Genomic DNA, 27,998 nt, shown 5'->3' on the forward strand with positions numbered 1-27,998 from the left:
GCTAGTCCCGTCGCGGCCGCCCCGGGCGCCATTCCAGCCAGGCCCCGCCCCGCGCCTTGGCCCCGCCCCCGCTAGTCCCGTCGCGGCCGCCCCGGGCGCCATTCCAGCCAGGCCCCGCCCCCACCGCCTTGGGCCCGCCCCCAAGTCGGCCCCGTCGAGGCCGTTCCAGGCGCCATTCCAGCCAGGCCCCGCCCCCGCCGCCTTGGCCCCGCCCGCATGTCGGCCCCGTCGAGGCCGTTCCAGGCGCCCATTCCAGCCAGGCCCCGCCCCCGCCGCCTTGGCCCCGCCCACTGCTGGTCCCGTCGCGGCCGCTCCCGGCGCCTATTCCAGGTAGGCCCCGCCCCGTCGCCCTGGCCCCACCCCCGGCCCCGCCCCGGCCCCAGTGCGCGCTCGACTCGGCAGCCGGTGGACGCGGCGGCGGCGGCGCTGGCCTCGTTCTTTTGTGCTCTCGCGGCGGCGGCCTCGGCCCTCACCGGCGCATCCTCTCGGCCCGGTACCCGCGCGCTCTTCGTGACGGGCCATGTCGGCGGCGGGAGCGAGCGCCGGCGTGGAGGCGGGCTTCTCTAGCGAGGAGCTTCTGTCGCTCCGCTTCCCGCTGCACCGCGCCTGCCGCGATGGGGACCTGGCCGCGCTCTGCTCGCTGTTGCAGCAGACGCCGTGCGCCCACCTGGCCGCCGAGGACTCCTTCTATGGCTGGACGCCCGTGCACTGGGCCGCGCACTTCGGCAAGGTGGGCGCGGGCGCTTTAAGGCGCCATCTTCCGCAGCTTTCCTGCGGGGGTCAGGGCAGGCGGGGGGCGCGGGGCGTGCCGGGAGCGCGGGGCGGAAGTGGACTCTGAGGCGCCGGCGCCCCGCGGAGCCCATCGCGCATGTGCGGCGATGCGCGCGGCCGGGGGGCGCGGAGCGGAAGCGGGGTCGGCGCCGTTGGCGCGGCCGCGGGGCGTAGCGCGCATGTGCGGCGGCGCGCGGGCCTCGTTTCAAACGGGGATCGCTCCCGGGAGCCCGGCGGCCGACAGGCCGGACCCTGCGCTTAGCGGCGGGGGCCGTCCGCCTCCTCCGCGGCCGCTGCGGCAGCCTCTGCGCCCCTGGGGTCGTCTCTGAGGGCCGGGGCCGAGGGAGGCCGTGCGGAGCCGAGCTGTCGCGGGGGGACGGGGCCGCCCGCCCGTGCCGTTTTTATCGGGCTAGGCTCCACCTTGTCTTGTGGCCAGTGGACGCTTTGCGCTTTTTCACCGAGGGAGTGGAAACGCAGAAGCCCCCGGGGTAGCGTCCTCAAGTGTCGTAGGGACCTGGCCGCGTGCGGGTGCCGGGACTCGCAGCCAGGCCCCCACCCCAAGCTCTGTGTTGTTGGAAAGGCAGAGTGAGGGGGGCGTCCATCTGGAGGTGCACCCCCCGGCTGACCGCACCGGCCAGGGCCGGGCCGGGCGGAAGCCGGGCGCCCAGGCGGCCGGGCCGTCCTCCGCTGCTTTCCCGGGCCCTGGGGAGCCGGCCCCCGGGCGGGCTCGGGAACGCGTGGGCCGGCTTGTCCGAGCTGGCCAGCGGTGGGCCTGGCTGCACAGGGCTGTGTTTAGACAGTACGGGGATGGCCCTGTGTCCCCCCCCCCAAGGTGGTGCAGCTGTGGTCTCCGCGGGCAAGTCTGTCTCGAGGTCTCTGGGGAGCCCGACCGTGGTGCACGGTGTGCGCCAGGGTGACCATCCCCGGGACCCCCGTGTGGCAGGGTGACAGGTGCAAGGATGCCTGTGCGCCGTGGGCAGTCCGGCCGCTGGACACCTCGCTGCGTGCGCAGGAAGAAGCTGGTTCTCTGCGCGCCGCCCTCTCGTCCTTGGCCTTCTCAGTCGTAGGAGAACGGGAACTGGTGTCCACCGGGTCCGGCGGCTCACGCCCAGGTGTCCCGTTGTCCTGAGCCAGACGCCTTGTCGGAGTTGCACGGTGCTGGGAGAGTGGCCGCCGAGAGGGCCCTGGGCCGTGCGCCGTGGGTGGCTTACCCTCCTGTCTCTGTGTTCTCGCCCCCCCCCCTGCTGCCTTCCAAGTTGGAGTGTCTGGTCCAGCTGGTGAGAGCCGGAGCCGCCCTCAACGTCTGCACGACGCGCTTCGCCCAGACCCCGGCCCACAGCGCGGCTTTCGGCGGACACCCCCAGTGCCTGGTCTGGCTGATCCAAGCGGGAGCCAACGTTAACAAACCAGTAAGCAGGTCCCCTGGGGTCCGTGCCACGTGCTCTTCCTTTTCTAGTGGCGCGTGCTCTTCCTTTTCTAGTGGCGCTGACTCCCGGGCCCCATCTCCAGGGGCGGCTTTAATTAGCGCCTGCTGCCGCTCCCCGAGGGCAGGGCGGGGCGGGGCGGGTGCTTCTGCTGTTCTCTGGAGAATGGCCCCTCTCCGTTTATAGGCGCTTTCACCTGTTCCAGGCTCATGGGTCCAAGGTCACAGCTGGTCGCCGAAGGCGTCTGGCGCGGAGCCCGGCTGCTTCTCCCCGGATGAGTGTGGCTGCCCCGAGCAGCCAGCTCCCCAGTGAGCCACAGCCCTGCTTCAGATGCCCCGGGCGTGTTGTGGGCGGGCAGAGTGGTGTAGAGGGAGTGGGGGAGGCGCCACCCTGAGAGGTGTGCCCTTGAGCCTGGTCTTGTGCGAACCTCAGTGGGCGCAGAGTCCAAGCCTGCGGCGGCCCAGGCCACACACTTGCATGGGGCAGCACGTGTGGCTTTCATTTGAATATTTATTTATTGGAAAGAGGGGGAGAGAGCTGCTGGTGCATTCCCCGGGTGGCCGCAGTGGCCAGGGCTGGGCCCAGCCGAAAGCCAGGAGCTTCATCCGGACCTCCCACGTGGCTGGCAGGGGCCCGAGCGCCTGGGTCATTGCCCACTGCCCCTCCCGGGCCATTCGCAGGGGGCTGGGCAGGAGGTGGAGCCGCCCCACCCGCGTGGCATGCTGGTGTTGCGGGGCGGTGGCTTTGCCTGCCACGCCACAGCGGTAGCCCCACTGCTGGTTTTCGTATGTGAAGGTTTCTTTCTTTCTTTATTTGAAAGGCAGAGAGAGAGAGAGAGAGAGGTCTTCCATTGCCGGTTCACTCCCCGCTGTCTGCAGTGCTGGGGTTGGGCCAGGCTGAAGCCAGGGATCTGGGACTCTGGCAGGGCCCGCGCTTGCGTGTTCAGTGCGCGGCTGTTTGGACGTGAATGTAAACGTGCTAGGTTCTCGCGTTGCTGGCACCTGAGTGGGCCAGTCGTCGGTGACTTGCCTTTGCAGGCCAGCTGTCCGCGGCTCGCAGACGTGTTTCTGCTGCTGGACTGGAACTTGGGGCGACGGGGGCTGGCCGGGCTCCCCCACCGCTCCATCTCCACTCGCACGCCTGCCTCCCCGTGTGCACATGGAGCCTTGCCTCAGGGCGCCCGGGCCGTGCTGGCCATCAGCTGTCTGTCCACCCCTGAGAAGGGGCGCCGCGGGCTGGGGGCGGGTTCTGGCCGACGGCTGTCGCCTTGCCGGTGAGGGGCTTGCTCAGCAGTGCTCATCGGAGTTTCATTTTCATCAGGCAGCGTCTGATGAGACCTTTTCCAGCAGTCCCGAGTTCTCGGGGGTCGGGGGTCAGGGGTCGGCGGCTCCAGCCCCACTTTGCTCTCCTTGCAGCCCCTCGCGGGTTGGAAATACCTAAGTTGGGGTGGCACTGTTGGCCCTGTAGTGGGACCTCTCCCGCGATGGGCACCCCACGACCTTTGAGGTCACAGTGGCCCTTTTCTCAGCTCCCCACACGCTGGGGACCCCGGAGGCGGCGGCTTTTCTGTTCCCGCGTGGACTTGGCAGCACCCAGATCTGGGCCTTTCTCGCTCTTTGCTGTCGGGGGACATCTCCTTTCTTGGGACTGGGTGTGTCTGACAGGCATCAGGGTCCCTTCCTGCCAGTTCCCGCAGGGTGTCCGGCGTCTCTGAGGTGGCCCAAGATGCCTGAGCTCCGTCCGGTGTGCTGTCTCGCTCGCGCCCTGTTCTTGGCTCACCTCGACTGTCCAGGCTGGGTGAGCGTCCGCCATCTGTCTCTTCAAGAGCCCCTCTGGAATTCTGCTGCCACTGGACGCTGCTCTATGGAAATCAAAGCCGCTTTCCTGCGCTGCCTGGGTGTGCCCTGGCCCCGCCGGCGCTCCGATGGCCTGTTGCGGGCGCAGTGTGTGTGGCCCGTGTGGCCTGCTCTCCCTGTGGAGCACAGAGAGGAGCAGGAAGCCTGCTCTACCCTCGTCTGTTAGTCTCCCAGCGTCGTTCTGTATATGGGGAAACCCAGAAAGTTCTAGGGAGGGAGAGATAGAAGAGGAGCGGGTTTCCACGCAAGACTGTTGAAACCCACGTGTACTTGGTCCTCTGTGTTTTTGATGAGCTTCCCGAGTATCTCTCGTGGAATAACAAACCCTTGTGGCTTCGTTTTGTCCCAAGGATAGCTTTAAAGGCCGTTTGTGTTGAGTGTTTCTTGTACACTCAGTGGTGGGGCTCATGTCTCTGTGTCCCTGCTGTGGAGGTGAGCCCAGGCCCTGTGGGGCGGCCGCCCTGTGCCATACCCGGCGTGCCTCGCGAATCTCAGGAGTTGGTGAAGGAGTCCAGGCGTGTCCAGTGTCTGGTCAGCCACAGGCTACCGTTGTAGAAGCCGCCTTGCTGCTGGCAGAGAGCCCCGTGTCTGAGGACACGTCTGGCCCCGTGTACCTGTGCGTCATCTCGGCTTTCTCTGCCTCCTGGCTCCCCTTCTGGAGTAGCAGCTGTAGTTTTCCTGCCCATGTTTTTGTGTGATTTTTACTTGCCCCTATTAAGTAGTACTTCCTTCCTTTTTGGGAGAATGGGGCTAGGTTTTAGCTTTGGAAGAGGAAAAAAAAAAAAACAAACAAAAACAAAACAGTGAATTTGCTAGCTAGATCCGTGAATGGCCACGTGGATTTTGTGTTTCTCCTTGTTCTGTCGGGCGCTCGGTCTCAACTGTTCGGACCTCGGGGAGGAGTCCGTGCTCACCTGCGGCGTGGCGAGGGCGCTCTTTCGGGCACAGTCGCTGTACTCCGTCCCTTCGTCGCGTGGTTGTGGCGGTGCCGCCACCTTCCCGCCGTGACGGCGCTGCTCGGCCTCAGAATTTCCCAGGCGCACGGTCTGCGGTTAGGCTTCCTCACGCAGACGGCCGCTCCTGCTTGCTTGTGTCTTTGACCCTTCCTCGTTGACCTGACAGCCTGTGGAAGCTGCATTTCTGGGATGCCGTGCGCGGGTTCCCCTGTCCGGGGTGACCGTGAAGCCCAGTCTCCCCAGCCTGTCGCCGAGCTTGCTGTTGGGCCCTGGTGTTCCTCTAACCGTCCCTGAAAATGTGGGCTCAGTTCAAATTCAGGCATTGAAGATGGCCCGGCCTAGCCTGTGGTAGACCCCGAGGAGCGGGGTAGATGAGAGTGGAACCGGTAGGTCCTTTTCTTGGCTCTGGTTACTATTTTAATGTCTTTTTTTTTTTTTTTTTAATGACGCACTTTTGCCAAGATCAGCACCAAGTGCCTTGTTCAGCGCCGCTGAGGGCTTGGGCTGTCACCCCCGTCAGCTGCAGGAGTTCGGGGGTGTCCCTGATTTGGCCCCCCCCCCCCCCCCCCCGTGTGCTTGCAGCTCTGCGCCATGCCGAGGGCGCGGCCTCCTGCCTGCGCGTGGCGTGGCGGGGTCTCAGTGTGGCTCTGCTCTTGTGTTCCAGGACTGTGAGGGCGAGACTCCCATTCACAAGGCGGCTCGCTCCGGGAGCCTGGACTGCATCAGCGCCCTGGTGGCCAGCGGGGCTCGTGTCGAGTAAGTGTCTCCAGGCGCCCCTCCCGCCGCGGGGGTGGTCCGGGGGTCCTGTGTAAGGGCAGAATTTAGCGCCAGCACAATTCCTGGAGCCGTAGCATTCCCGCTAGATCGCTTGTGTTAGCGGAGCCGCGTGGATGATGACCTGGAGAAGCGGGCTCCTGGGACTCCCGGGACTCAGGAGAGGGTTCACAAAGTAGATTTGGAACCCGGCACCGCTGACTGCCGCTAACTGCGTCACCCAGGGCAAGGCTTCAGACCTCTCCTTGCTGAGTTCCAGTCGGGAAACCAGGGGCTTGGATTTAGAATGTTCGCCAGGCCTCTCGGGTTCACAGCATTCGTAAAGACACTTGGCCTTTCTGGTGTTGATTCCCTCCCATTAGCAGGCCCGGAACGCGGGCGGTAAAGCCCGGAGGCGGCGCTGCCTCCCGGCCTGACTCTTGGCATCCCCAGCCAGCTCACTTGTGGTCGGACACAGCGGCTCAGTGTGGAAACACTAGTTCAGAAACGGGCTCTTGTACGCAGAACCCTTAGCTAGCCGTAACGTTGTGTGCTTACTGTACTCCAGGTGTTCCATTCACTTGTATTAACGTTCTCTTAAAGATTCACACTGTGAGATGTTTCTCCTGCAGCTGGCAGCATTAACACGGTGGATGCGGTTGTCACCTTACATGTTGTGTAAGCTGTAGAGCCGTGATAACCAGAGTGACTGATGACTCGACCCTAAGTGTTGCAGATGATTCCTAGACGTTCATTATGAACCACTTGATTCTAATTGGGAATGTGAAAATCGGGGGCTTTGGGAGAAATGAAACCCACCAGACTAACTTAGTTTAACCCTTTGGTTTCCATTTCGTCGTTTTGACGCTTAAATACTGACACGATGCTAAGGCTGCGGAGCGGCCAGCGGCTGCCGGTGGTCCCGGCGTCGGCGAGCGTGAGGTGAGCCGTTCACTGGGCTCAGCCCCGCTGCCCGCTGCTCGGTAGGGAGTTGGGGTGTAACTGTGGCCGTGTTAACTCTTACATTGCAGGGACCCTTGTGACTCCGTATGTAGTTATGCCTGAAGGTAATGTAAAACAGTTGCTAATATGGACATTGATTATACAGTTGTAAAACTTTGAGGAGATTCTCAATGAGTTGCTTTAAAGCAAAGTTATAGATGCTGGGTTTATTTTTTTTCCAGCTATATTTAGATTAAAAATTCAAATCTTTAATTGCTTTAACAGAAGGTTTGATTTTAAAATAATCATATATAACATTGCTTGTCATGTATTAAAATAATGGCTAATTAGAAGAACTTTTAAAACTTACTTTTCTAAACAATAATCAATCCTGAAGATTTTGTTAAAAGGATATTGGTTCTCATTTTAAGGGGTAGCTTGATCTTTTGTGCCAGTAGACATCTAACACTGTACACTGTGTTCTCAGTTTTTTTGTGTGTTTTTTAAGGAGGTATCTTTTTAAAAAATGAGAGTCTTTTATTTATCATTCTGTCCTTGGTTCCAGGAGCCTGCGTGTCTCTCCCAGCAGGTGTGGCTGAGTGTGGCCTCTGGGCCAGGCGGTTTCCTTCTCAGTATCAGCCGCCCCTCGGGACCGCACTGTGCTGACCTCCCTGGACTGAGCGGCCAGATTTTTTTTTAGAAGTACTTGGCCTGAGCTACGTAGCTAAAAGCAGTTCTTAAGATGACAAAAGTCTTTGGCCTGGAGCTAGAACACCAGAGATCACTGTAGAATGCTGTTGTTATGTGTGTTTATTTGCATTTAACATCTAGATAAGATGTCTGCTTTTCCAGTGAGCGGGAGCGAAGCTGTCATTGCTTCCACAGCGTCCCCGTGTGGTCTTCCGGCACGTGACAGTCTGGTCCCCTCCAGCGTGCTGGGTCTTTGTGGCAGCCCTGTGACGTACCTGTCCCGGCAGGCGACGGGCCTTTTCCATTTTGAAGACCAAAGGGGGACAGTTAACTTTCTTACTAGAAGTTATTTTTTTTTCCAGTTCGAAAGGAACCAGATTCTTAATTTGTTACATTACATGCTGTACTATTTAGAAGACAATATACATTTTTCCTTGTCCTGTGAGTCGAGTAAAAGCTTCCTCATTATCAGTGTTTTCAGATTAATGACGTTGCTCTAATTCCTACTTTGCCTTTCATATATCTGCTGTGTGAAGCGGCCGCAGTCTGAAATTGTGCTCTCTTGGTCATCAGGTAGCTAATAATGGGGGCGAGTGTACTGAGTGTCTTGGGCTGGGACGGGCTGTCACAGGGCTCACTGTGGATGTAGGCGCGTCCGTGTGGCGTGACACAATGCGGCTGCCGTGCGCCCTAGTAAATTCTCTAGCACCACACGTGAGTATGTGAACGGACTTTTTTTCTTCTCTTACTTTAAATCTTGAGTTTTGGTGCCAAGTTTTCTTTTCCGTGCGAGGTTCTGCATTACTTGCCGTCATTCTAAGGATTGAAATTTGGGTGGACGCAGCCCCGTGTTTGTGTACTTTAAAGGATCTGAGGCCCTGGGGAGTCGTTCTCGCGAGGGGTGCTCAGTGCTCGTCACCCTGCCGCCGCGCGCAGGTCGCAGTGGGAGTGTCTGCCTCGCTTGCCCGTGGACAGCCTGCGGTGAAGTCTCGGCGTGAGTTTTGGAAAAACGCCTGAAGACTGGTGATGGGCGGCTGCAGATGACAGACCCGCCCACCGCTCGTGTTGAGCCGAGAATTGACTTTTGTAGTCTTGGCTCGGACGGGTTTTGGCTGCTGCTTTACTTTTTCAGAGAGAAAGTGGGAAGGGCTATCCCCCGTGCTTGTCCCTGGGCCCTGAGTGCAGACGGAAGGACTTAGCAGGGTTGCGGATGGGACCGGCATGACTGGCGTCTCAGATCTGCCAGTCCATGGTAGCACCTGTGCAGAGGCCAGCGTCAGCAGTGCGGTCTGTGCCTCTCTGGTTTCTTCAGAAGCCGTTGGCTCGTGGTAACCAGGTCGCCCCTGGGCTGTGTGTGTCCTAACTTCATTGGATCCCAAGAGAAACTTGACCATGACTGGTGATTGGGTCGCTGGAGGAGACCTGTGTGGCCTTCCGTCAGCGAGTTCAGGGACTCCAGGATTTACCCTTTCCCTCCTCATGGAGCAAACAGGCCCGGGCGGCTGCCGTGCGCCACTCACGGACGTGGGTGCTGCAGGCAGTGCTGAGGTGGAGTTGCTTTAGTGTCGGGCCTGAGGGGCTGGATGTGGCAGCCCACCTCTGCCCGCGGCACGGGAGCTATGTGTTCCCCGAGTGGCAGAAACCCATTCGCCACTGCCCTTGGCAGAGTGTGACCCAGACTTAACTTTTGGAACCCTGTGGTCGCTTGTGTATTCACTGCTGCCCGTCGGGATGGTCGTCCAGCTGCCCTGAACCCTGGCCATCCTCCGAGCAGGCTGCCCTGACCGCGCGTTTCCTGCTGCTCTCTTCCGAAAGTTAACAGTTCCCGAGCGAGGGCGCGGGGAGCAGCCGTGTGAGAGTTCGGCGAGCGTAGTTAGAATTCAGTCGTTTTTCATACGCGTTACATGATGTCCGTGTAAGAGGGGTTTAACCACTGCCTTGGTAGATACTGCTGTCGGTGGTTTCTGAATCCAGACGTGTTTTCCCGTGCTGAGTTGTAACAGGAGCGTGGGAAGTACTTACCAAACTCCCAGGTGTGGTGCTCTTGGATTTTAATGTACACAAACATAATTGTGATTTACTTGCAAGGTGAAACTGTCCTCAGCGGTGTTGGGATTGAAATGAAAACTTGGCACCAAATCTATTCAGGTAGAAACTTTAAAAAAAAAAATAGCTTCTTCATATAATTAAACTAGAGAATATATTTAAGAAAGTCTTTCTAATTGAGAGTTTGGATACCAAAGGGTTAAAAATACACATGTATTTCTTTTTTGAAGATGTTTCAGATGTTTGCTTATGTTCTGTCTGTACAAATGGACATTTGGTGATGTTTTTATCTTCTTTTTTTTTTTAATGATACCATGTATTTGCTTATTCCCATCTAGGAATAGTTACTAATGTATTTGAGATACAGCATTCCAAATTTTAAAGTAACCAGAATCGTGAGTTGATGGTTTTCAGTCCGTACTGTTAAACTTGTTGAAATATTGACCTATTGAAATTGGCTTCATGCTGAGGAATTACGGGAGAGAATTTAAAGGGCAGTGTTTCCAAGCCGTCGCTTCCTGGTCGGGCACAGTACCTGTGCTTCTGCACCTTGTATGTGTATATGTAGTTTTAATCCAAATGTTGCCTGCAAATATGTGATCCCTTATATTTAAGTTTCCTATGTATGAACCATTGCCCGTTTTAAATCACGCAGAAGATTCTGAATCTGTAAAAACCACACATGTCAATGTCTTACAGCTACGTAATTCGAATTGACTTGATTTTTTCACGTAACCCTAGCGAGGGGGAGCATTCCATATAGAACTGCTGACTGCCACAGGTGCCTCTCCGAAACCTTACGGTTGTGGCATTGAATGCTCAGTATCGCTTCCCTTCTGCACACAAGGCATACTGTTGAGGTATTTGTTGCGGTGATTGGTTTTAATGCTAATCTAGGAATTCAGATATAGAGTCTTTAGATTTGCATGCTTTGCTTACCCTAATTTATGATATCTACCTTTTTATTTGTTAACTAACAATAGCTAAGTTGAGATCAGATTTTTAACAGAAATATTTATATAAAAATTGTGGTTCTTTTTTTATTGTCACATGGCATTAACAAAAAACATCACGGAGGTGATGTGACAGCTTGAATTCTAAAAAATTTGCATTTCAGGAGTTTCCTGATCTGTGGTTTTACAAAATTGAAAAAAATTTTTTAAAAAATCACCAAAACAAAACCAACCAAAACTCCATATGAGAACGGCTTCTGTGTTGTGGCACTGTGAGTGGAAGCGGCAGGCTGTTGGTGGGGAGAGGAGTTGTTTCCGAAGTCCCGGGTAGAGTGAGTTACACGGTGTCCTCTCCGGAACAGTGGCTGGCACTGCAGCACAGCTGCATTGTGTTCAGCCCGCGTGTGGTCACTGCCAGTTACTCAGCAGAATGTCTCGTCCATAGCGCAGGTTAGCCGGGGCGTCCTGTGTTCCGGTGCTGTTGTTTGGAGAGAACCTTAGGAACCACGGGGAGAGAGCGGGTGGCCTGCCTGCCCAGTGGCCGACCGCTGTGCCCGCTCCTGGTGGGCGCGCGGGAGCCAGAACTTAGGTGCAAAGAAGCACAGTCATCATGGTTCCATAATAACGTGCAGCCAGTTTGGTTCGGTGGTCTAGAGCCAGTTCCGGTGGCCGTCAGGAGCAGGGAGAGGGCCTGGAGCTGCCCGCGGTCACCAGCAGCCGTGCTGGGGCTGGGCCAGTGTGTGCAGGGCGTGCGTCCTGCCGGGGCGCTCCGCTCTGCTTAAAGACGGAGTCTGAGGCCACGTGGACGCCCGGCGTACCTCCTAGTTTTCTCTCTCTTTTTCAAGTTTTATTTGTCTATTTGACAGAGTTATAGAGAAAGATCTTTCCATCCACTGGTTCACTCCCCACATGGTGACAAGGACGAGGGCTGGGCCAGGCCAAAGCCAAGAGCCAGGGTCTTCTTCCTGGTCTCCCCTGTGGGTGCGGGGGTCCAGGGACTTGGACCTCTGCTGCTGCTGCCTTCCCAGGCACATTAGGAGGTTAGGAGGGAACTGGACCAGTAGTGGAGCAGCCGGGACTCCAGCCGGTAGCCGTATGGGATACTGCCGCTTCAGGTGGCTGCTTAACCTGCTGCGCCACAGTGCCGGCCCCTCGGGGTTTTTGTGTTTGTTTTACTAGAAAGAGATGTTCCCTCTGCTAACTCACTCCCACATGGATGCAGCTGCCAGGGATGGGCCAGACTGAAGCCGGGAGCCAGGAGCTTCTTCCGGGTCTCCCACGTGAGTACAGGGGCCCAAGCACTTGGGCCATCTTCTACTGCTTTCCCAGGCAGATCAACAGGGAGCTGGGCCAGAAGTGGGGCAGCTGAGACTCCAGCTGTCAGCCTTATGGGGTGCTGGTCTGCAGACGGGGGCTTAACCCACTGTGCCACAACGTCTTCCCCTCAGATTAGTTTTAAAGTTTCTTCCTCCATTTTAAGTCTCCCTTTGGGACAGCGTCAGTACTGCCTTGTAGGTCAGCTTCATTCCTAGTCTCGGCTGAGGCCGCCGGGAGTGGCTGCGGTGTTTGTGCCTGGTCACTCAGGACTCTCAGTGAATGGGGACGAAGGGTGAGCCGGGTGCCAAGTCCGAGACGCCCGTGGGAAGTAGCACAGACCTGCCCCTCGGTGTTCCGTGTGCCCACCCCACTGCGTTGGCAGGAAAATAAAGCAGGGGTAACTTAACCTTGGAACACTACCTGCATAGTTGCAGTCAGAAGTGTGGTATGTTTTAACCAGGGTTGCTAGTTCAGCCATCAGAACTCCACAGTTGAAGTGTCGCTTAACAGCAAGGCACGCACGGATGAGAACGGTGTAAAGATGGAAGCACACAGCGCGGTCCTGGCGAGGAGCTCCGGCTGCCCACGCGCACCCTGGACGCCCAAGGGGCTTCTGGAGCCCCCTGCACGTGTCTGTATGTAAGGCTTAGGGTGGGCTGCTTGACCTGAATAGCGCTTCAGATCACCAGATGGTTCTCAGGAGAGCCCCATCAAGAGGGGTGGCTGCCCTGCCACTGTGCCGTGTGGTCGGCCGTGAGCTGGGATGGGTTTTCCAACTGTGATAGTTGGACAGAAAGCAAAGAGTATTTCATGACCTATAAAAGAGTATGAAATCCAGGTTTCGGTGGCCTTAAGCAGAGGGGTTTTGTTTTTTTCGTTTGTTTTACGGAGAGCGTGAGCGAGTGAGCACACTCCCTTCACTGGTGCGCTCCCCGAATGTCTGCAGCAGCCAGGGCTGGGCTGAGGCAGGCCCAGGAGCGGGAGCACCGTGGAGGTCTGCGTGTGGATGGGTTCCCAGTCATGAGTCAGCACTGCTGCCTCCCAGGGTCTGTGGTGATGGGAAGGTGGAGTCGGGCTGGGCCAGCTCGGGCCTGGCCGCCAGGCCAGCCCCACTCCCCAGAAGTGGAGGCTTGTGGGAACCTGCCAAGTCAGGATGTGAGGCCACCCCTGGGGACGGTAGCACTGCACACCCGGTGGGGGGGGCAGTGTGAGCAGAGGACACAGGCGTGGAGAGGAGGTGATGGGTGCAGATGAGTGGGACAGGGACAGATGTTGGTGCTGGCTGTGTGCCGGCGTCAGGTGTGAACAGGGCTGCAGCCCAGGGTCAGCTGAGATGCTGTTAGCTTGGCCTCGGAGCCCTCCCGTTCCTGGTGACGCGGCACAGGGTAGGACCGAGACCTCGGGTGGGGTGCTGGACACAGAGAGAGGACACTTCCTGACAGTGCTATGCAGGCGGGGCCTCTAGACCTGGAGCAGAATCACCATCTTGGACTGGCCCTTCGCTCACTCCTGGTCCACCTTCTGCCATCAGACCGGTACTGCTTCCAGCAAGCTTGCCTGAGAAGCCAAGGGGAGTTCTGTTTTCCTGGGATGGACCTGCCTGGCCGGCTTGCTCCAAACAGAGCTCATGTAGCTCAGGTGCGCTGATGGCTTACGAGCTCTTCTTGGTAGAAAGGCTGTTTTGAACATAGTACCCAAAACTACCTGGAAATGTGGTTGGCTCCAGTGCCGCTGCTTTGATGGGGAGCAGGTGCAGCAGGGAGACCTTGAGGGTTGTTACCTGGGTGGGGTGGGAGCAGGTACAGCAGGGAGACCTTGAGGGTTGTTACCTGGGGGGGGTGGGAGCAGGTGCAGCAGGGAAACCTTGAGGGTTACCTGGGTGGGGTGGGGGCAGGTGCAGCAGGGAGACCTTGAGGGTTACCTGGGGGGGGCCAGGTGCAGCAGGGAGACCTTGAGGGTTACCTGGGTGGAGGGGGGGCAGTACAGCAGGGAGACCTTGAGGCTTACCTGGGTGGGGTGGGGGCAGGTGCAGCAGGGAGACCTTGAGGGTTACCTGGGTGGAGGTGCACACTCCCCCCAGGGCACTTAGAGTCCTTGGCTGGCACCTGAGTTTTCCTCGGTGAACTGGCACGTGTGGCCGCCCAGGCCTTTTGAAACATGTGCCTGCCACTGTTTACCTCTGAGTCCCTAAGAGTAACCCTCCTCGGTGCCATTGTTGGGTCAGTGCCTTGGTTTGCCCGACACCGTCTGATTCTGGAGCGTGAGTCCAGGCCTCCCCAGGGAGTTGGATCGGTGACTTTGCGTGTGTGCTCGGTCAGCTTCCCATGTGGCACCCTGCTCTTCACAGAGCGAGGGTCTTGATGGGCTGTTTTCCTTTGTGCCCCTTCAGAAAATGAAACCCAGGACCCCTCACAGGAAGTCCCCCAGCCGTGCACCGTGTCCTGGGTGTGCTGTGTCTCCCTAACGAGTCGACCTTACTTTGGACACGTGTAATGCATTCATGCCCACACTGTGGAGCTGCCTTTTCGTGTGATTCGTGTACCGCGATAAGCGCATTATGAACTGCTGGGCTGCTGTTCATCAGAATTCACAGCCATGCAGCCTCCTGAGAAGTGACAGTCGGTTTTGGTCACTAACAGCCCTGTGTGTCTTCAAGATTTCATTGGCTTCTGGGATTGTCAAGTTGTGTTTCTTCTGTGCCTGTCGAACTGAGTTTGGACGTTGTCCAGGTGAGGAGCGTTTCTGTCTCACGCTTTAGAAGCCGGAGACCTGTGTTTGGGTGTCCAGAGCGTGCAGGCTTCTTGTTTCTGAGCCTGGGGCTTCACGGGTGCTGTGGCAGGCAGGAGGACGGAGCTGTGCCTGTCCACAGAATCACAGCCTTCCCCTGGTGGAAGACGGAGCCTGTGTCCCTGACTCCCGGCCTCTTGTGTTTTTATGTTGACATAGCCCCGAGGACGGCAGCCTCGCGTCCTGGTAACCTTGCTGTCTCCCCGGCGTGGAACAGGCCCGCGGCTGGGGCAGGTGTGGGCGCTCTTTTGCACATTGCTTCCACGGTGTGCGTTCTTCCAGGGACTGCAGCTTGGAGTTGCTTTTGTTCCTCACGTGTAATCCGGTGCCCTGAGTGAGGTTTGCAAGGTCAGCTGATTGTTCTGTGTCTGGATTTGTCACTTAGGTCCTGGAGAGAGGGCGGAGTCTGTCTCAGTGCTGTTGGCCAGGTGGGCGGTTCTCCGGACTGGGGGGAGCCTCGTGCGTCCCCAGGCCTGGCTGGAGAGGCCTTCCCCTTGTGCTGGGGATGTTCCTCCCAGAGCGGAACAGGGCGCTTGGCCTGCGTGGTCTGCAGTGTGGTGGCTGCCGGAGCCAGCCTCGGGGGTCCTTCCACTTACAGTGTCACAAGTTGCCGTAAGCGCTGGTGGCTGGTGAGCCGCCACTTCCTGTTCTTTAGGAAGCCAGTATGAATGCCATGGACAATTTCAGTACATGTTTGTTTGTTATGATTTTACTCAAGCTGAAAGAGTGGGTTATTACAATTAAGTGCAGATCATAGAGAATTTAGTGGCAGGTTAAGTCTGAAGTTAGCCTAAATTCAGATCCTTCAGACTAATATTAAGCATTATTTTGAGACGTTAAATAGGAAGATGGCTTTTTTAAAGTTTAGCATATTGATTTTTTTTTTAATTACTGCCTCCCAAATCTTGCTGAGAAATCAAATGTATGTGAGAGGAGTTAGTTACGGGCGAGGGACCACGTACTGAATGCAGCCTTGCTGTAAACTCGCCTCCTCCTGTCGCCCTCAGATAGCTAGCTAGTCAGCTGAGCAGGAGCAGAGCGGGCGCCTGCCGCCGGCTGTAACTCGCTGTGTTTGTGTCGCGCAGCCTGAGAAATGCCAGTGGCCTGACGGCAGCGGACATTGCTCAGACGCAGGGCTTCCAGGAGTGCACCCAGTTTCTCTTGAGCCTGCAGAACCGTCACCTGAGCCGCTTCTGCCAGGACGGCCTCTTGAATGGGGGCCGTCAGGAGGTGCTTCCTCACCACGCTGGCGGGGGAGCAAATCGGAAGAGGTGCTTGCAAGACCCGGAACCTGTGGGAGCGAAGAAAGCCAGGGCGGAAGGTGAGCGCCCGGCGGGTGTGCGGTGCGGGATCCCTCTAACCGTTTTCTTCTCAGTGGTGAACTTCGCGCCAGGTCACCAGTTAGGCCTGGGGGAGTCTGGTGCGGGCCTGGATTGCCTGTTAAACAGGGGGAGCGTGGACAGCTGCGGTGTCACCATGCGTACCCACGTTTACCTGCCACGGATTAGAAGCGTGTTCTTCACTCACTGTATTCGGTTGAACTGTAACTATTAAAAACGTCTGCCCCTGTGCCTGGTCTTGTTTGTCCTTGCGAAGGTGGTCTGGCAGGAAAGCGTTTTCAGGTGGTCTCCGTGCCCCAGTAGGTGTGTCTATGTCCATAGCAAGGTCCAGGTACATTTGATGGAGCAGGTTTACACCTCTAAGGTTAGTTAGGTTTTTCTTCTAAGATTTTATTCATTTGAGAGGCAGAATTGCAGACAGACAGCTTCCAGATCTTCCATTTGCTGGTTCACTTCCCAAATGGCCGCAACGGCCAGAGCTGGGCTGATCAGGAGCTTCTTCCGGGCTCCCGTGTGGGTGCAGGGGCCCCAGGAGCAGCCGGGACACGAGCCAGCCCCCGTATGGGGTGGGATGTGGGCGTCACAGGTGGAGGCTTAGCCCACCGCGCCACGGCAGCAGCCCCGTCACTTTAGTTGTGAGTGTTCCTTGACCCCTTTCCTTTTCAGGACAGTTCTGGAGTTCGCATGTAAGAAAGTCCGCTGGTCGCGCTCCAGTTACGAGAGCCGCTTTTGCCAAGCGGGAAATTGTTCCCATCTGTGAGACAGTGTGTGCACACTGGTCGCTGGGACAGCCCTGCCGAGAGCCAGCTGGAAGGTGTGCCCCTCAGCCTTACACAGCTCGAGTATAGCCGAGTCCGTCACTTGAAGATGTGGAGGGGTCTGGGTTGAATACAAGCTGGACCTGGGTCCACAGTGCCCTCGTGCACTGCTCGCCCCACGAGCTCCACTGGAGTACACGTCCACACAGGACGCTGTCCCCTGTGAAGCTAACAAAATGCTGCCTGTAGCTTCACAACTGTTTAAATCCTGGAACTTTCAAAAACCTGATGATTGGGTGACTTTTACATAGAAGTGAATCTATAGCCTTAAATAATGGTTGATTGAATTCAGGATTTTCATAAGTTGTGAGCATAATAATTTCTAGAGAGATGCCATAGGGCCGGCGCCGTGACATAGAAGGTAAAGCCACCGCCTGCAGTGCCGCCATCCCATGTGGGCACCGGCTGCTCCACTTCCGATCCAGCTCTCTGCTGTGGCCTGGGAAAGCAGTAGAAGATGGCCCAGGTCCTTGGGCCCCTGCACCCACGTGGGAGACCCAGAGGAAGCTCCTGGCTAAAGTTGGACACAGCTCCAGCCGTTGTGGCTGTGTGGGAGTGAACCAGAGGATGGAAGACCTCTCTCTCTCTGCCTCTCCTCTTTCAAGTATATAAATAAATCTTTAAGAAAAAGATGCCATAAAGGGCTGGCACTGGCATAGAAGGTTAAGCCACTGCCATATGGGCACCTGTTCAGTTCCTCGCTGCTCTGCTTCCAATCCAGCTCCCTGCTAGTGCCCCTGGGAGGATAGTGGAAGATGGCCCAAGTACTTGGGCCTCTGCCCTCATGTAGGAGACCTAGAACAGGCTCCTGGCTCCTGGCTCCTGGCTCCTGGCTCCTGGCTTTGGCCTAGCCCAGCCCCAGCCCCAGCCATTGGCAGCCATTTGGGGAGTGAACCAGCAGGTGGAAGATTCGCTCACTTGCTTGCCCTCCTCTTTTTAGAAATCAGCGTTTCAAATAAATAAAAGAATTTTTTTAAATGCCATGAAAGTCAGAAGCATGACATGGAAGAGTGTGGATTCCGGCAGAGCCCTTCTCAAAGGAGAGGTTCTGCCACGCAGCGACATGCATTGGGGTTTTTCTGATACTTCAGGGTTGACCTCATGCATGAGTTGTGTCCAGCGTGGGGATTCATGGGATAAATATGCTTTAAACATTTGTGACGTCCCCCTTATTGTTGATCAACCTTAAATCCTCTTTAGTGTTTTTACAAAAGTGACAGTTGTTTTGTCTTGTTTTGTTTTTAAGATTTATTTATTTATTTGAAAGAGTTAGAGGCAGGCAGACACCGATTCTCCATTCCCTGGTTCACTCCCCAGATGGCTGCAACAGCCGGGGCTGGGCAGGCAGAAGCCTGGAGCCAGGAGCTTCCTGCAGCTCTCAAGTGGGTGGCAGGGACCCAGACTCTTGGGCCATCTTCTGCTCTCTGGCCGGCCCCGCCCAGGCCATTAGTGGGGAGCTGGGCTGGAAGTGGAGCAGCCGGGACTTGAACCCGCACCCAGATGGGCTGCCAGAGCTGGCCCCGACACTTCACGTTCTAGTCAGACTCAGAAACATGCCCGGGGAGCTGAGGTCGGTAGAACTGGCCGGTATGCCATTGCTTAGGTACCCTGCAAAGCTTTCCAGGAACTGCTAGTTCCCGAAGCCTGGTTACCGCACAGGCTGGCTCTTCGGAGCAGGGATCCGTGTTGTGCCGGCAGTTAGGCCCTGTTGGCTGCACATCACGCTGGCCCGGCAGCTTTCCCCACTGCACGTTCTCAGCCCTCAGCCTGGGGTGCTGGCCTCGGGGAAGACGCTGGGGCCGTGCGTTTCTGTTCAGGTGACTGCAGACATGGAAGGGTGAAGCGCCCCTCGAATGCACCTGAGGGGTGGCGGGTGCTCTGACCACCAGAGCAGGACTCAGCCCGGATGTGCGCACCGCGAGGCTGTGCCCTGTGCCCCGCTGCTCTGCCCACGTGGCCTTCGTCAGGGTTTGCTTTGACTTTCAGGATCACTTGCTGTAGTTTGTTCAGTCACTTTGTAATCTCTTTTACTTGATTCGCTGTGTGAATCTGTGTGCCTCACTTTTCCTCTTGTTGGCCTTTGGTTCTCACACTGGAGTAAGTATTAAGTATTTTCCTTCCCCTGGTAACATACACACACAGTACTTCTTGAAGTGACTTCATCTAAAACATTGGCCAGATTTCCAGTTGTCACTGGGGTGCTGCTGTTCCCCAAGTCCTGGGCTGTCCTGTCTATAGGCTGTGTAACTCAGGCCTCGTTAATAAAAGTCCTCTTTGGCCCGCTGTCATCTAAGAACCGCTTAGACTGATCTCACTGTGGAGTTGTGTTCATAAAAGCAGTTACTTCCAGCAGTCCTGCAGACTAAGCCGACGTCAGCAGGGCCGGCGGCCGATGCCACCGCTGCCCACAGGGCGTGGATCTGTGCCGGCAACTCACGACTCACGCTCGACTCGGGTAGTTGGAGCCGAAGCCATTTTCCCTGGGAAAAGACGGACACGGAAGATGGCCGCTGTGTTGCTGCCTGGAAGTGGGTGCCTGCCATGACCTGTGGCCGTGGTGCACACCGGCCCTGTGGGTGTGGGCTATCGAGGGCCGGACTGCGGCCAGAGCGGGTGACTTCGTGAGAAGTGTTTGCGGGTCGTACTTGGCCCAGCGTGGGATTTTGTACAGAAAGCATGATCCTGTCAGCTTTTCTGTTCATCAGAGGGGCCGTGGGGAGGAGCCCAGGGCAGCAGCTGCACTTGCTGTGTGCAGGTCAGCTGAGGTCAGCCAGCGTCCCCGGGCCGTCTTCAGGAGCAACTCCACCCCAGCGCGTCAGTCATCGGGGTCCCGGCCAGAGGAGAATGGCAGTCCCCTCTGACCGCAGCGTCAGGTCCAGCGTCGGACTCAGGCGTTGCAGGGTGCTGGGGACACGGTCACAGACGCTGTAGCCCCGTGTGTCTTCATCCCGGGAGGAGCTGCCCGGGGCGGCAGGGACGGGGAGCCGCAGGCAGACTGGGTGTGCAGTAAATCCCTTTTCCTCCGGGGTGGGTTCAGACAGTGAGGCCTGTCTGTCGTGTCACCGTTGGCCTTGGCAGGCTTGAAGACTTGCTCATCCGTCCCTTCTGCGGCAGTGACCTTGAGTGACACAGGGCAGCAGTGCGCAGCTGTTGAATTTTCTAGAACCGTGGCCAGGCTGGACACGCTTGTGGTTTGGTTGGCCCTTCCAGAGCCGTGTCTGACTTGGACCGGGGCTGCTGGGCGGCAGACCCGTCCCGTGCGCCCACGTGGTTCTCTGCACAGCCCGGAGGCTGCGTTCCTGTCTCACAGCTTCCCTCCCTGCTAACTGCAGAACCCCTGGAGCCTCTTCCCGGACGCCGGGCCGTCCTCTGCACCTGCCTGCTCAGCCACCCTAGCCCCTGCGTGGCTGAGGCCTAGGCCCTGGCAGGAGGCCAGCCCCATCGAAGGTCGCTTGTGGAACCTCCCAGGACAGTTGTAGCTACTGGCAGTAAGCTGAGGGCCCTGTCTCCCTGCTTCCTTGATGGGAACTCCGGTGCCGCCAGGGACTGCCTCGGGGAAGGCCGATACTCCCTGACCCCGCCTCGCTGGGGGTGGCTGTGGACGTGGTTCCGCCACGGGTGAACGGGCGTCTCCTGCAGGGGTCACAGCGACCAGGTCCAGTGCATGCCGGCTGGGGCACGTCTCCACATGGGGCTGACCTGCTTTCAAGGCCAGTACACTTGGGTGCTTTTCGTGAGCCCTGGACACATTTGCACGTGGTCTTGGCGGGTAGCCAGGTCTCTGCCCCTGTGCCCTGGATCCCTGTGAGATGGACCAAGGTGGCTCCCAGCACCCAGGCTGCTGTGACAGGTGCCCCAAGGGCCATGGGGTCACCGCAGTGGTGCAGCAGCCCCCTGGTGAGTGAGACCTGTGTTTTTAGACAGCGGGGTCACAGCATACACTGGCCCCCGAGGTCCAGGAAGGGGCGGGGGCAGGCTGACCACTGTCCTCACTGCTGAGGGCACGGGAGGCCGGGCACATCCAGGCCACGGCTCGGGTCACTGCAGGTGACGTCCTCACTTGTCAAGGGGAAGGTGGGGAGAGAACAAGCCCTCCCAGGACCGAAGGGTGGGAGTCGGCGTGCAGGAGGCACCTGGCCGTCCTGAGACGTCTGCAGGATGAATTCCGGCAGCGTGGTCTGGGGGTCAGGAGGCAGGCTGGGTTTTAATCCGGTGTTCTGGACATGTGAGAGGCAGTTGTAATTCACGGCTCCAGCCTCTACTCGGGTTCCCAGGCTGGGTCCGAGCCAGGAGCTGGGAATGAGCTTCCTGCAGCCGCCGAGCGCCTCCGGGCTGTGGTGCTGGGCAGCAGGACAGCAGGGGCTGGCCCGTGGTGGGGACGGGACACTACGGAGGTGAGACTGGGGCCATTTCACGAGTTTCCCACGTCGGAGAACTGGGTGGCTGAGCCCGGGAAGCCTTGGGGTTTCACCCTGCCTTGGTGAGAACGGGAGGTGCAGCAGCTCCTCCCCGTGGGAGTGGGTTCTGCGCAGTGTCCCCCAGCTCTCCTGCCCCCTAGTGGCTCTGCCCGGTGTCCCACGCACTGCTGGACGCCTGGCTGGGACAGCTCTGGCTGCCCTGCTGTCCACTTCTGGGTTGGGGAGTGGGCATCGTGGACACGGGCGTGCTTGTAGGCCCTGGGCCCAGCGAGAAGACAAGCAGCCCTGCTTCTGTGAGCCCGTCTCTGTGTGTGTGTTGCACCCTCACGTCATAGTTGTCAGGAGTTTGTTGTGTGGATCCTTTTTTGTTTTTTAAGTCAAAATTGGAGAGAGATCGTAGACACACTGGTTCACTTCCCAAGTGTCCCCAATGGCCAGGGCTGGGTCAAACAGAAGCCCAAGCACTTGAGCCATCCACTGCTTCCCCAGGCCATTAGCAGGGAGCTGGATCGGAAGTGGAGCAGCTGGGACTCGAACCGGCCAACACGCACAAAGCTGGCCTCGCAGGTGGCGGCTTTACCCTCCGCGCCGCAGCGCTGGCCTGTTTTGTATGTTGATCTCTTCAGAGGCGTGGGATTGCACATACAACCTCTGGTTGCCCCTGACTCCAGGGACGCTGGCACCTGAATACAAGGCAGACCCAGGCGTTGGGGTTAGAGATGCGGCGCGGGGCCCTGCTGCTCCTCAGCCGGCCGCCTGGAGCCCCAGCCTGGCCTTGGCCCACTGGGTAAGGTGTCTCGTTCACCATGGCGGCCAGCCGGCGCTTGTGTGGTCCGGGGATGCCGGGGGCGGGGGGCAGGCCATGGGTGCCTCTGTGCAGAGCACCCGCGTCTCAGGAACACTTCTACCTGGGGGTCTCCTGCCTTTCCCAGCCGCACGAATCCTGAGCCCCGTTTGTCCAGCCTCACAGAAACCGGGTTTCTCATCCTGGGTGTGGATCATGTAGCCGCTGTGCCTCCAAGACCAGAGCCGATTAAAGCTGCGCAGTTCGCGCCTCCCCGAGCTGATGTCTGCTGTGCTGAGTTGTCATTGTTGCGTTACTTGGCCCAGAAATGCTTCTAGGTATTTAAGCGCCAGAAATGGGCTGGTGTTGTCAGTGCCGGCATCCCATATGGGCACTGATTCAAGTCTCGGCTGCACCGCTTCCGATCCCGCTCTCTGCTATGGGCTGGGAAAGCAGTAGAAGACGGCCCAAGTGCTTGGGCCCCGGAAGAAGCTCCTGGCTTTAGTCTGGCCCAGCCGTGGCCATTGTGTTTGGGGAGTGAGTCAGTGGATGAAAGATATGCCCCCACCCCACCCCGTAACTCTGCCCTTCAGCTAAATTTTTTCTAAAAACAATAAAGATCTTTTTAAAAATGCACAAAAACGAGAAGTGCACACTGGGGCAGGGAAGGCAGGTGAAGCAGCCCAGACCACGAGGGCCTCGGGCTGGGGACTGTGGCGCCAGCCACCTGCGGGTCACCTGGAGCAGACACGGGCAAAGCGTGCAAGGTGCGCCAGGGACTTCCCGGACCCCTGTTGGTTTAAGAAAGCTGCTGTTGCCAAGGACAGAGGCCACGCACCCAAGGCCAGGCTGCCTGAGGGGTGGGGAGAGGAGGTGCGGGCGTGTTGGAACAGACGTGTGCAGCACCGGCGCCACGTCTGCCAAATCAGACTTGGCTCACCCATTGTCAGTGTCCGGGAGCCCGGGTCTGGTGCCAGCATAGGGCTGGACCTCGGCGTCTCCGCTCAGGAGACCAGGGTGTTCTGGTAACCTCAAGGTGTTTTTAATGCTTTTTACGTTATTTGAGGATTGTCTCGGTGTGAGGGCATTGCCAGAGGTTTGTGGAAGACTGGAGTTAAAGACAGTTTTGATACCAACAACTGATTGAACTCCACGCGTAGCTTTTTCACAATGTGCGTCATCCTTGAATTTTTTGAAAGCCTTGTACTTTTGGAAAATGCTGAATTTGAAAAAAAAATTGTTCAGAATTGTGCCCCGGTTATGTAACCATTTTTGTGTTGGGACTTTGCCGCCCGGTAAATTCTAGAACAGGCACCTGGGATTTCGTGGCTTTGTGTGGGGAGCCGGGTTCTCAGTCGCATGCCGCGCTGGCGGCGCCGGGGCCAGGGCTGGCGGGGGCGGCTCTTCCCGTGGTCTAAGACGCTGTCTGTTTTCCACGCAGCTCCGGGCCTGGACTGCGCCATGCCGCTGGCGAACGGCGAGGCGGAAGACGAAGCGGACAGGATGCACATCGACAGAGAGGGTGGCGCCCTAACAGGTGGGGGTGCACAGGTTCCTGCCCGCTGCCACGCCGGCGCCGTGGCCCCCAAGGACATAGAGATATACACTGTGTCCGCCATGCAGACCCCGTGCCGGTGCCGCAGCCAGTACGCCCACTACTTCTGAGCGGGGCGCCGCGGGCTGCGGTGCTCCCGGCGCGTGTAGACGAGGAGGAGTGGCTGCGGTGCTCGCTGTGGAGACGAAAAGCACGCGCAGCCCTCCCTGGTGCGCAGCTTCGGCCGTCCATGTGCCTTGTTTGGTTGTGATGAGGTTTGCTTTTTTTCTTTTTTCTTTTTCTTTTTTTTTTTCTTTTTTTTTCTTTTTTTTGATTTTCTGGGAAGTCTTGAGGTGCGCAGCTCCCAGTGTTCGTAAGCACGGACGGCGCGGAGCCGGGAGCGTCGGCCGCGGACACGTCTGGGCTGTGGCTGCTGCCAGGCAGAGTGGACAGACGTGTTTCCCAGATCCCAGGCTCGTGTCTCCCAGCGCCCGGGGCGGTGAAGGATGCTCCCCTGGGGGCCTCCCCAGGGACAGAGGCCTCGTGGGGTTCCTCGCGCGTTTTCCTGGCATGAAGATCAGCCCCATTCCTTAAGCAGTTTGCTTATCCGTCTTCATGCTGAATTCTCCCCGGAGAGGAAGGGTGGCGTGAAGCACGGCTTCCGTCCAGCCGGTGGGCCCCGTGCTCGGCTCTGCTCCGCCGCTGACGAATGGCCGGCTGTCGTGGGGGCTGTCTGACCCCGCCGAAGATGGACAGCAGGGCTGCGCCCTCACACCCGTAGCTCGGCCCCGGCCCTGCGTCCCTGCGTCCCAGGGCCCGGCATCCGAGAGTCAGCTCTGGATCCTTCCCAAGGCCCTCAGGGCTGTTTGTGTCTCCGGTGACGGATCATGCGTTCCTTAAGAACCGTGTTCAGATGCTGCCCTTAGCCCGGGGGCGGTGGAGGCCGGAGCCCCCAGCCCACTCAGCCCGAGCCTGCGGCCCAGCGGAGCGGCTCCGCCGGGGCCGGTGATGGCGCGTGCGCACGGCAGGGGGTGGCCGGCCGACCTCTGGCGCGGTGGCGGTGGGCACAGGTGACTGCGGGGGCCGGCACCCAGGAAAAGCCACCCCTCTGTCCCGGAGGAGGGATGTAGAGCGCTCCCCAGGGACAGCCAGTTCCATTTCCCCTTTCCATTTTACGTTCGGCCCTTGAAGCACTTGTAAAGTCTTGAATTTGGCCAGGAGACCAGTGGGGGCTGGGAGACGTGGGTGAGGGGTGGGGTGGTAGGGCGTGGTCAGGACGAGGCTGTCCGAGCCGAGCGCTGCCATGCCTGCCGAGTAGCGCAGGGTGGAGATAGGAGCCCCTGTCACCAGGCACCAGGTCGCTTTGTCCGCACCTCTGAGCCTGCGCAGTCCCGGGCCCCGGGCAGGCTGTCCCGCTGCCCAGAGGCGTGGGGCTGGCCTCGTCCCCCGTAAGCCGTCTCCCTCCTCCGGGATGTATGTGCGCGCACAGGTTCACCCATCCGCATTTCCCCACTACACGCGTGGCTTTTGAAAGTAAACCGAGAAGGAAGCTGGCTGTCCAGGTCCCTGGGATGGCGGGGCTCGGAAGACGCCCCCGGCGGACTGCGCGGGAGTCCCCGCGGGAGAACGCGGCCCCCTTTCCTGCCCCGTTGCGAGGAGCGCGTGGAGAAGAGCGGCCCGCGCCGGCCGCACGGCCTCGTGCTTCTCCCTGGGACCCGCGCTCTGTGCGCGCTTCCACTTCGAGGATGGACCTACGCAGGGCTGGTTTTCAGAACTGCTCACGGGGCCTCCCCGGTGTGGCCTCCCGTGCGGCTGCCCCGCGCTCCTGGCTCGTGTTTTCCAACCTCCTCACGCACGTTTTGTGGGTTTTTTTCCTCCTGTGCTGGTTCTGAATTCTGGTGACAGGTGTATTTCTTAATGCAGATATGAAAAACAGTAGCTCCGTATCGAATGTCTTGACAAACGGCTGTGTCATCAGCGGACACTCGGACTTCCCCTCCACGGCCCAGCTCGGTGGCATGGAAGGCAGGAGTGGCCCCTGCTCAGCGGGGCCGCCCGGGGTGAGCCCCGCGCTGGCGCCGGCCCGGCCGTTCGCCGGCGGCCAGGGCTCTGTGTGCGTGGACGGGAGCGAGGAGCCGGAGAGGAGCGGCAGCGCAGAGATGTGCGGCTCCCTGCACCTCAACGGCAGCCCGAGCGGCTGCGTGGCCAGCAGGCCCTGCTGGGTGGAGGACCCCGAGGGGAACCTGCACTACGGACATTACCACGGCTTCGGGGACACGGCCGAGAGCATGCCCGAGCTGAACAGCGTGCTGGAGCACTCCGACTCCGTGAAGGTGGCGCAGCGCTACGACAGCGCCGTGCTGGGCACCATGCACCTGTCCCACGGCTCCTAAGGCCGGGCCGGCGGCCGGCGCGCCGGGCCTCCGGGCAGCCAGCCCGCAGCACCATTTCTTATACTTTCCCTCTCTGAGCGGCAGCCTCTGGTTCCACAGGTTCCCCGCGCGTGCTTGCGCGGGCGCCAGTGTCGGCCGGGCCCGGGCGCGTCCCGACGTGCGCCCTCGGGGTCCGGGTTTCCTGGCGCCGGCCTCCACCGTTTCTCCTTACGCTGTCCCTGGTTCTCCTTTTGTCAAAGTCAGGGGTCGCTGCTGGAGGTCCCCAGAGGCCGGCGCCTGCTAGCCCAGCCCGCCGTGCCGGCGCCTGTGGCGTAGGTGACACACCGGGCCTCCCTGCGCGAGGTGCGGCCCCACCCGGGCTTCTCGGCGTGGTTGGTGTGAAGAAACACGACGCCTCTCTCCCAGTGTCGCTCACTGGGACCCTGAGCGCCCCGGGTCTGGGCGTGGGCGTGGGCCTGGTCCCGGGCTGCTGGCTGCGATGCTGCCCGGGGCCGGGGCGGCTTCTGACTTGTTTCTCTGCCACTTTCCTCCTCGGTCCCTGGACCTCCTGCCACGGGGAACGGCCCCCTCGCGTGGTGGAAGTCCCTCCTGGTAGGAACTGTCAGGAGGAGATACTTAACTGTTCTGACTTAACGCTTTCTTTTTCTCTTGTTTTGTTTGGGGCCTTTCTGCTCTGAAGTATATACCACTATGTACGTCCAGTTACTGGCAGGATTTTCTCTCTAAACTTGCATTGAGTTCATGGTTTTATAGAAATTCACTTTGTTTAGGCAACTAGTGGGCACACTGTGCAAATATTGTAATGAATTTTTACTTCTCTGGTTTTTGTAATAAAATCAGTGCCGATAGAGAAATGTCAGATGGACAAACCAACGGTCTAGAAGTGTTGCTAGCATTTTGTTTTAAAACTCCTTTATGAACTGAATAAAACCCGGTTATTGCTTGCGACATGTCTCTGTTTCTCCAGGGGAGGCGGGCAAAGCGGCATGGTGGGTGGGGTGAGAGGGAGGTGAGGGGTGAGGAGGAGGAGGGAGGTGAGGGCTCAGTGCTGTGAGGGGGTGAGGGCGCAGTGCTGTGAGGGGTGGGGGGGTGAGGGCGCAGTGCTGGGAGGGGTGAGGGAGGTGAGGGCTCAGTGCTGTGAGGGGGTGAGGGCTCAGTGCTGTGAGGGGTGAGGGGGTGAGGGCTCAGTGCTGTGAGGGGTGGGGGGGTGAGGGCGCAGTGCTGGGAGGGGTGAGGGAGGTGAGGGCTCAGTGCTGTGAGGGGGTGAGGGCTCAGTGCTGTGAGGGGTGGGGGGGTGAGGGCTCAGTGCTGTGAGGGGTGAGGGGGTGAGGGCTCAGTGCTGTGAGGGGTGAGGGGGTGAGGGCTCAGTGCTGTGAGGGGTGAGGGGGTGAGGGCTCAGTGCTGTGAGGGGTGAGGGAGGTGAGGGCTCAGTGCTGTGAGGGGTGAGGGGGTGAGGGCTCAGTGCTGTGAGGGGTGGAGGGTGAGGGCTCAGTGCTGTGAGGGGTGAGGGAGGTGAGGGCTCAGTGCAGTGAGGGGTGAGGGGGTGAGGGCTCAGTGCTGTGAGGGGTGAGGGAGGTGAGGGCTCATTGCCGTGAGGGGTGAGGGAGGTGAGGGCTCAGTGCTGTGAGGGGTGAGGGAGGTGAGGGCTCAGTGCTGTGAGGGGTGAGGGGGTGAGGGCTCATTGCCGTGAGGGGTGAGGGAGGTGAGGGCTCATTGCCGTGAGGGGTGAGGGAGGTGAGGGGGGTGAGGGAGGTGAGGGCTCAGTGCCGTGAGGGGTGAGGGGGTGAGGGCTCATTGCTGTGAGGGGTGAGGGGGTGAGGGCTCATTGCCGTGAGGGGTGAGGGAGGTGAGGGGGGTGAGGGAGGTGAGGGCTCAGTGCCGTGAGGGGTGAGGGGGTGAGGGCTCATTGCTGTGAGGGGTGAGGGGGTGAGGGCTCATTGCCGTGAGGGGTGAGGGAGGTGAGGGGGGTGAGGGAGGTGAGGGCTCAGTGCCGTGAGGGGTGAGGGAGGTGAGGGCTCAGTGCTGTGAGGGGTGAGGGGGTGAGGGCGCAGTGCTGTGAGGGGTGGGAGGGTGAGGGCGCAGTGCTGGGAGGGGTGAGGGAGGTGAGGGCTCAGTGCTGTGAGGGGGTGAGGGCTCAGTGCTGTGAGGGGTGAGGGGGTGAGGGCTCATTGCCGTGAGGGGTGAGGGAGGTGAGGGCTCAGTGCTGTGAGGGGTGA

At 59.0% G+C, this 27,998-nt stretch overlaps 1 protein-coding gene and 1 long non-coding RNA gene across 3 annotated transcripts; both read left to right on the plus strand.

Moving 5' to 3' along the window:
- The first annotated feature begins 364 nt into the window (after positions 1-364).
- ANKRD10 (ankyrin repeat domain 10) lies at positions 365-26,727 on the plus strand. 2 transcript variants are annotated; one of them, XM_070048377.2, is made up of 6 exons: positions 365-730; positions 2,028-2,180; positions 5,672-5,763; positions 15,581-15,816; positions 23,297-23,392; positions 25,313-26,727. In XM_070048377.2, the coding sequence occupies exons 1-6, from the start codon at positions 521-523 to the stop codon at positions 25,780-25,782; spliced, it is 1,257 nt and encodes a 418-aa protein (XP_069904478.2). In that variant the 5' UTR covers positions 365-520; the 3' UTR covers positions 25,783-26,727. The 2 variants fall into 2 exon arrangements, with proteins under 2 accessions (XP_069904478.2, XP_089159523.1); XM_089303397.1 differs by lacking the exons at positions 15,581-15,816; positions 25,313-26,727 and having other exon boundaries at positions 371-730; positions 23,297-23,955.
- On the plus strand, positions 6,564-10,298 carry LOC149124495 (uncharacterized). Its single transcript, XR_016212671.1, has 3 exons — positions 6,564-6,702; positions 6,792-6,827; positions 10,138-10,298. It is a non-coding gene; the product is annotated as an uncharacterized LOC149124495 (long non-coding RNA).
- Positions 26,728-27,998: the final 1,271 nt, after the last annotated feature.

This window comes from Oryctolagus cuniculus, chromosome 9, assembly GCF_051225735.1.
Source record: "Oryctolagus cuniculus isolate XC-2025 breed Fujian yellow rabbit chromosome 9, ASM5122573v1, whole genome shotgun sequence".
NCBI lineage: Eukaryota > Metazoa > Chordata > Mammalia > Lagomorpha > Leporidae > Oryctolagus > Oryctolagus cuniculus.

Bases quoted from the DNA above. Each gene is read 5' to 3' on its own strand.
- ANKRD10 (XM_070048377.2), top strand. From the start codon at position 521: ATGTCGGCGGCGGGAGCGAGCGCCGGCGTGGAGGCGGGCTTCTCTAGC. The intron at 731-2,027 runs GTGGGCGCGGGC...CTGCCTTCCAAG, and splicing joins GGGCCGCGCACTTCGGCAAG to TTGGAGTGTCTGGTCCAGCT. The intron at 5,764-15,580 runs GTAAGTGTCTCC...TGTGTCGCGCAG, and splicing joins GCCAGCGGGGCTCGTGTCGA to CCTGAGAAATGCCAGTGGCC.